This window comes from Cottoperca gobio, chromosome 3, assembly GCF_900634415.1.
Source record: "Cottoperca gobio chromosome 3, fCotGob3.1, whole genome shotgun sequence".
Lineage (NCBI taxonomy): Eukaryota > Metazoa > Chordata > Actinopteri > Perciformes > Bovichtidae > Cottoperca > Cottoperca gobio.
Genome location: NC_041357.1, coordinates 9868172 through 9876810, shown reverse-complemented (window position 1 = coordinate 9876810; position 8639 = coordinate 9868172). Strand labels below are relative to the sequence as shown.

At 37.4% G+C, this 8639-nt stretch overlaps 1 protein-coding gene across 1 annotated transcript; it reads left to right on the top strand.

Moving 5' to 3' along the window:
- The first annotated feature begins 604 nt into the window (after positions 1-604).
- Positions 605-2718, top strand: LOC115003594 (guanylyl cyclase-activating protein 2-like). The gene is made up of 5 exons (XM_029425451.1): positions 605-802; positions 899-974; positions 1071-1086; positions 2348-2454; positions 2591-2718. The coding sequence occupies exons 1-5, from the start codon at positions 605-607 to the stop codon at positions 2716-2718; spliced, it is 525 nt and encodes a 174-aa protein (XP_029281311.1).
- The last annotated feature ends 5921 nt before the right edge of the window (positions 2719-8639 follow it).

Sequence of the window (8639 nt, the reverse complement as noted above, 5' to 3'; positions counted from 1 at the left end):
AAACTGTAACTTGATAAACCTGATAAAGCTCTAAATTGCAGACATTCAAATTTAGCAACCAAATGGTTACGGAAGTCGTACGTCTAGCAGCTAGAGAGCCAGATATTTTTCTCAGGACTTAATTTAAACTTTATCAAGTGATAATATGTCACATGTATTTTCAACTTGTTCTTGCTCCTTCCTCCAAATTTCTAAAAAACAATCAACACATGCAGTAGTCAACAAAAAAAGAATAACCATAAATATTAAAATGTTACATATTAAAAGAAATGTGACATTTATGTTGACATACATTACATCCATGTCTCAAATAGATTCACACACCTAGTCTTACATATGTATTGCCTTTCATTACCATTTCCTAGTCCCGCACTTACATGCAAACCTAATTAACTCAGAGAGGAAACCCCACCAACATAATACAGTAGTAATCCTAAAGCCACACTAATCACCCGTCTCATTGGCAAACTGGAGCTTTGGGATTCCAGAGGGTTATAAAAAAACACCTCAGAGTATGAGATGCCCATTGCAAGTCCAGCCACTCCATCGTGGAGAACATATCCAAAGGCTTCAGGACTATGGACTGTTGAATCACAGGCAGGCCATGGGGCGGACACAGCAAACAGAGAACAGTGAGCCCATTGATATCAAAGCAATCCAGGATATGTATAAAAAGTTAGTTAAAGAGTGCCCAAGTGGACTACTTTTTCTGCACGAGTTCAAGCGTTTTTTTGGTGTGGACCCAACAGGGGAAGCGTCTGATTATGCGGAGAACATGTTTCGAGCTTTTGACAGAAATGGGGTGAGACAATAAAAGCTGTTACAGCCTGGCATACTGTACATCTTAATCAAAATGTGAAAATGTGACCCAATTTTTCTTATTCAACCTGCATTCCAGGACAATACAATAGATTTCCTTGAGTTTGTGGCTGCACTGAACCTTGTTTTCCGGGGAGATCTGGAGCATAAACTGCGCTGATGAACTATGGTCAATAATTAATGTAAGTCTACCTACAACAAAATGTCTTGTTGGTGTTGGATTCAACTAAAATACTGAGCTTGAAAAAAAGGATTCTCTTACAAAATGTTCCTATTTTACAGAATATAATTTAGTTTTAAGCCTAAACTTAAACAGAAAACAGTTCTAAGTATCAGATTGATTCAATAAGCAGCGTGTTGAATAAATCTGATACTTAGAACAGGCTGTGGACTTTGTCTTGTCTCACCCCTCTCGTTGCCCCATATTCACTGTCACTCTTTAATATTCACAGTACTTTCTTAGCTGAGTAAATTAGTGAGAGATTTAGTACAAAAAAAAGCAACCTTAATAAACCTTTTCCACATGAGACATTTTAATGTGTCATAGTAGGAACAGAACAGGTGTTAATAGCATTGTAAATGACTCTGTCAAGTATCCTACTAAGACAATTATGATAGTGTGACAGTGAGCCAGCATGAAAATTAATAAGACCCCAAAACCGAAGCAGCTATATGGAATTCGGCCATCATTAATTTTATCTAATTTAATCACATTCAAATCTTAAATTGCTGCTGTTGGTTTTCCACCTTGAGTAATTGCATCATAATATAACAGTGTTTTATTCTCACCTCTGCTAATCACATATACTTTACTTTCTGGAGTTATCAACAAGATGAAGACAGAAGGAAAGAAAAAGGGAAAAAGTATTCATGCATATAAGTTTTGGACAAGTCTATTCCTTGTGGGGCATACAATGATTATCGGTGTAAAAAGTATAAAGACAACTTATGTTTTAAAAGACATAAATAATATTCAATATTTTTTTCTTGCCATGCTGTTGATATGGTGTGCAGTTTCATCATTTTTAGCATCAATCTGGTGGTTGGTTAGAGAATCTTTTTAAATTCTGGTTGAGCAGCAGATTATATTCAAGTCTGAATATTCACTTTGTTTCTCTTCTGGATTTCAATGTGTTTTATTGAGATTAATGCACAATATTAAAAGATGCTATTCTCTGATTAATTACTGTTTATTTAAAGCTGAACATAATACAAAGCCAGACATTTGCAAACTGTCATAGTTTATAATCCTCATCATTAACAGTTAAATCAAACACATTAAACTCTTTTTTTGAAAGTATGTTAGTGTTAAAAATGACCAAATATATTCTGGATTCATAGGCATTAAAAGATACAGAGCCAAAGTCAACATAATGCATCAGTAAATACATGCATCATCCTTGAAAACAAATGTTAATCTTGATCAGGTATTTAGAGTATGTGAGTGCAGCAGCTTGTGCTTAAAAGGTGGCTGATATGACAACATTTTCTATTTTATTAACATGAAATATAGCTTTTTCACCTAGAGCCTCTTTCAGATAAAGATGGGCACAAAGACAGACGAGAGTGATTCACCACTTACAGTAGATGAGGTTGTGGATCGAATATTACGGGCTGTCGATTCTGATGACGATGGTAAGCATTTAGTTACATGTCATGTGTTCTGTTACTATGCAATGAAAGCACTTTTGTAGAGACAATAGACAGAGGCAAATACTGCTGTGTATCAGTAGAGAGCATTAATCCTGCTTCAACTTTTTTTTTTCCACAGGTCACATTAACATGGAAGAGTTCATTAGAGGCGCACAGCAGGACCCATGGGTGCTCAACATGTTGAAGTTGGACATGAACCCTGCTGGATGGGTGCTGGAACAACAGAGAAGGAGTGCACATTTATGAAATGTCAAAGCACAACATCATGGCTAAAATCCAGGCTTTGAACTAGATACACAAAATGTATTAAACGTATATCTTACTGCTAAAATGATGATTCAATTGGGATACTTTGTTTCATATTGACAGACTGGAAGAAGTTGTTTGGAACTAGCCATCATTTGGCTTTTTGTAAAGGATATTAGCAGTAAAAAAAAAACATTGTGGAACTGTAAAGAACAGTATCAACACACAAAATATATTTTAATTATTACTTCTTCCTTTGTATATATTATTCACTCTTGTCACTTGTATAAGTATAAAAATGGATACTTCTATATTTTCTTTAAATTCTATTCAAAGCAACAACTTCGGTATAATCTTAAACAACTGCAGTGCATATTTCTATATACAGTGTACAGTATACCTTCTAACTGAAGTCCAGCCTTCTTGTTATAAATTGTCAATATGTAAAAAGGGAATGATTTTAATAGTTACTTTTGTATTTTTGTTGTGTTTTGTTTTTTTACAGTTTTTTTATTTTTGCTTTGTTTGTTCTAGGACACAATTACATCATTATTAAAGAGATAAACAATGGTTAACCTTTTGATTCATCACCAGGCCTGGGTATGTAGTTTACATTTATAACATAGGAATTGAAGTTCAATAAAAACAAGTCATTGTCATGTCCTTGTTCTCAGCTGTACACGTCTGTGCTAATTATTTTTCTGAAATGCATGCTCAAGTCTTTATAAGAAGTGTTTTACATTATGTTCCCCTCTAGAACAACATGAGGTACAGAGGACATTTGCACCTCCATCAACCTGCTCTCAGTCACTGGGATTGCACCCTCCTCCAGTCAGTCAGACCCATAAACCCCTGTGATTTACTCATTTATTTATTCTAGCTCCACAGGATTACCATTTACCATTTCATCAGAGGAAACTTTTCTAAACTCCAGTAGAAGCCGGGGAGGGAGAGAAGCTGATGTTGATTCTTCAGGGAATTATCGTATATAATTATTATATATAAGTTCTAGTTGCAGACTCTCTTCAACTTCTTCTGCATTAATCAGCTCGATGTCTTTCTCAATAATAGAAACATCTTGGAAGTGCTGACTGAATGCTGTCATGAGATGTGACATGAGATGAGAGACGTGATCACAGACACATATTTCCCCTTGTTATCAGAAAGGTTGGCCTTTGGAAAAGCACATTGGATTTCGGACAGACACAGAATGCTTTCATGTGGGCAGTAGGCTCTTGTTCAGTGTTGAGATGACCAGTAAGATCAACTAAACAGGTCTGCCAAACATGGAGAGGTCGCTCCTTCTCTTTCAAAAACAGATCGATTTCTGATCTCAGGGAATAAAACCGATGCAGCACGGAGCCGCGACTCAGCCAGCGCATATCAGAACTGTAGAGTACGTCCCCGTATTCAGCATCGACATCAGACAGGAAAGCTTGAAATTCTCTGTGGTAAAGTCCTCGTGCTCGAATTATGTTGTGCCCTTTAGACTCGTAAGATCAAGCAGCTCTTCCGTAACGCAAAAGTTATCCTCAGTTATATTTAGGTAGCAAATCCATCAGCATTATCATGTCTTGGGGTAAATGTGATTTTAAATGAGAAACACAAGGCAGTGACTGTTTTACCTCAGACATTTGAGGAAATTCCAGGTATTCGCTGAGATAGTGAGGAATAGTCCTAAGGGGGAACAGCACTGCCTGGTATGGAAAAAGCACAGGACCACCAGGCCCTGCACAGAATGGTTCGAACATACAATAGGCAGTGCTCTACCCTGCCTAAATGACATTCACAGCACGCGCTGCAATAATAAAACTAGCAGAGTCATTAAGCCACCTGTATAACGACCATTTCTCCCTAATGAGGTCAGGAAGAAGGTGTCGGATACACCAGTCCAGCACTGAGAGGCTCAGGATGAGCTTCTACCCACGGGCCAGGGGGATCGTACATGAGGTCACTGCCTGATCATTTTTACTTCATAAATTAAAAGAATTGGCGGGAATACATTTCAATAGAATTGTAACTTTCACGATGACATGTGACTAATAAAATGGATAGATTGATTGAATTATTGATTGATTGATTAATGTAGAATATCACTTATTTTACAATTATTATTCCACTCCATCAATGAAACAGGTTATTAGTAGCATACAATGTGGTATGGTATCGTCCTAATGCTACGATGGAATTAATGTACTCTCATATGGAAGCATTTGGTTTACCAAAGTAGGAAACAGAAGCAGCAGATTGAACAGGGCACTCCGGCATTTTAGAATTGCATTTCCAAGTTAGGGGGCTTGCAAGAGAGAGATTTAAAAGAAAGTCAAAATTGATAGCGCAGAGACTTAATTGTAGTCCCTAAATGGGTAAAGCTTCAAAATCAATCAATCCTACCCTTCCCATAATGCAACTCTATGCAGTCATTTGTTATGAAACAGCCACCTTTGTGCCTCTGAGCAAGGCACTTAACCCCGAGTTGATCCAGGGGGACTGTCCCTGAAGTTAGTTCACTGTAAGTCGCTCTGGATAAGACCGTCTGATAAATAACATGTATAAATACAAGACAAAGGACAGAGTAAGGTAGCAAAGGGATTGTCCATCACTACAGCGATATTACAAACTGCAGTGTGAAGGATGTATATTCCCTGACTTTGGCACCATCTTGTGGTAAAATTGACACGGTGGCAGGAGGGCGGGAGTGTGAATGAATGAGTTGAAGGATTGCAGCATTTTTCAACAACAAGTTGTTACCTCAATATTAAGTTAAAAGGAAATAGACTTTTTTAAATGGATGATAGGTAATAAGGTTTGAATAAAACATACAATCTCTGCGATATCAATTATTTATATTAGCGATATCAATTATTTTTTAGCAAATGTCCATATTCGTAAGCATGCTTATGATAACATATTTTTAATGAGTTTAAGTTTATTTATTTCTATACTAGCCCACCATGTATCTACCCGTCTAAGAGCACATTCACCATTGTAGTGCTGATAGACCAAAACTGGCAACTCCGCAGTGAGTCAGTGTCGGCCGAGCAAGTTTAAATATCTTGTTTCTAATCTATATTAGCATCTTTTATCAATTATTATTATCAATTATTTATATTATTTGTAGGCTAATAGAACAGACACTTTAAGGGTTCTAATGGGTTATATGTAATAGCCCTGCTTGTGTTTACTGCCTTTATTTAGCCCACTGCCACGCGAGCCACCAATTAAAGCTTGGAGAGCCGCAGAAGGCCGTGCAATGAGTAACACTGCCTTAGACTGACAAACAAAAAATGTGGTTTAAAACAAAATATCCTTAAAAAAATGATCTACATGCTGTGAAGTGAAAGCCTGACAGCAGCGACTTTAAGTAAAAATAAATCATTGTAATACAGCATCTTCTTTACAACAAGAACACTGATGGTGTTTGTCTTGGTATATGAGTTAATTCAATGTGTTGCTCGTATTGCTTCCAAGGTAAGAAATTCACATTTCATCCTGACTCCTGGTTTTCCCCGTCTCCTAGCTCTCCAGTCTGCTGGGTTCCCCCCTGACTTCCTACACCCCATCCTGCCTTCGTCCTCTCCGTTCCCTAGCTCCACTCAGCACGGGACCTCCTGTAGCTTATACCACGTACGTGCATGCATCCACGTGTTCATGCATTTACACACACACAACTTTACAAACACTTGATCTCTATGCCACATTGCAGCCTCATAGGGCAAAAACTATGGCGGCCAAAGGGTGGGGACATTTTGTGGACCGAGCTATAGAGCTGCTGGTCGCAGCTAATAAAGACCTGAGAAGGATGAGGGTAAAAATCTGTGATCACACCCTCATAATGAATCATATTCTCTGCACAGCTAAAGTACTTACAGCTGTTTTCTATCCTCAGAGTTTCAGCAAATGTGGGATCTGATCTTGGTGTCTAAGTTGTTTGTGCTGTCCAGGCAGTGTCCAGGACTGACTCACACACCCTGTCCAGAGAGAGGCTGTCCACACTACTTCACCTGGAGGGACTGGCAGGAACTCAACAACACTGAGTTCTATAACATGTAAGTGTAACTGGTGCTCGTTCAAAAGCCCAGAACATAGTTTGACAACATCTATCGCTGTGTTGGAGGTATTACCAGAGTCCTATTAAACACTTCCCATCTGCATCACAGAATATTGAACACATTTGTACCCATCTATGAATAGAAAATAACATAAAAATATAAAAATATGTCTGATAATGCAATGTTGATGCAATGTACAAATTGAGGAGAAAATGTCTGGCTAGGGTCTTTAGATAAAGAAGGGACAAGGGAATTCAATGTGTGGGATCCAGATTGACAGTTCTGGATTATACCTTCAATACTGCTTTTTTTAAAAATGGCCAGAAAAACGAAGGTTAAATTCTGTGACTTAAAGAAATAATAATATTTAAAATGCAAAAATGCAAAAATCTTTTCCAAAGAGGATACATTTTAAAATGCTGAAAATATATCAGCAAGGATCTGATTGTCTTGTGATAACGTTTTGATGACAATTGTCTGATACATTTCCACCTGACAGCAATGCATCCAACTCTTGCTTATTTAATGTTTTGTCAGACACCAATGTTGTCACTATTTATGTTTTCACTATTCATGTTGTCACTATACATGTTGTCACTATTCATGTTGTCACTATTCATGTTGTCACTATACATGTTGTCACTATTCATGTTGTCACTATTCATGTTGTCACTATACATGTTGTCACTATTCATGTTGTCACTATACATGTTGTCACTATTCATGTTGTCACTATTCATGTTGTCACTATACATGTTGTCACTATTCATGTTGTCACTATACATGTTGTCACTATACATGTTGTCACTATTCATGTTGTCACTATTCATGTTGTCACTATACATGTTGTCACTATTCATGTTGTCACTATACATGTTGTCACTATTCATGTTGTCACTATACATGTTGTCACTATTCATGTTGTCACTATTCATGTTGTCACTATACATGTTGTCACTATTCATGTTGTCACTGTCATACATTTATGTTTCTGTTGTCAGCAATGCAAACGTGATTTGATTGAAGGTATCAATGCTAACAATTGAGAATTTGCTGTTAGTTGCTCATTCTTTTTCTGTTTTAATTGTGTGAAGGAGGAGAAATTAGTTTTTATGGGAGGCCACACACGGCGGACAGAGCTCATTTTTCCAAATAAATGTCTGCATCAATATGTGAGGTAACATTCAAAGGATGTGGGCTATGTGCACCTGCGTGGTAGCACAATTACCATTAAAGGAACTCAGATGGCATGATGATGGAGAAGTAAGTCTGGGAGTTTTGCACTGAGCAAAGCCACTACACACCCGTAGTGTTTTGTGCTGGTTGTGTCATCAATATATTAGTCATGTCAACCAGGTCCATGTTACCTGGACTTAGTCATGTTGACATATCTTAGGAGTAGGGTGGACTTCACATCCTCTAGGGGGGTCCGGGGGAATTTTTTTAACATTTTAAAGTGAATTGTATGCATCTGGTGCACTTTGAGAGCAAAATTAAGATGCTATATCTAATAGAACTTTGTGGTCTTGGTAAGGGGAGGGGGCACAACTCTCAACACTAATATTAAAAATATATCTGCCTCTCCTTCTGCATGACCCTTTAAAATAAGTTTAAACAATGATTTATTAACTGATCGAGACACTAAAGTAAATTTCATGACATCCAAACGTCATGTTCAAAAGGCAAACTGGTGACATGTATGGTGTAAGTGTGTTCACTGTCATGTGTGTTAAACAAATGCATTATTCTCTGGAACTTCGTGCTATGTGTTTTCATTAATGATTTATTTAGCTAGTACTGTGGCCTATTACAGGAATTTAATCCAAAAATTGCTAATTTACCTGAACTAACCTCTATCACACTGTTGGC

Coding starts and splice junctions, on each gene's coding strand:
- LOC115003594 (XM_029425451.1), top strand. CDS start 605: ATGGGGCGGACACAGCAAACAGAGAACAGTGAGCCCATTGATATCAAA. Junction 803..898: donor GAGCTTTTGACAGAAATGGG/GTGAGACAATAA, acceptor CCTGCATTCCAG/GACAATACAATAGATTTCCT. Junction 2,455..2,590: donor TGTCGATTCTGATGACGATG/GTAAGCATTTAG, acceptor TTTTTTCCACAG/GTCACATTAACATGGAAGAG.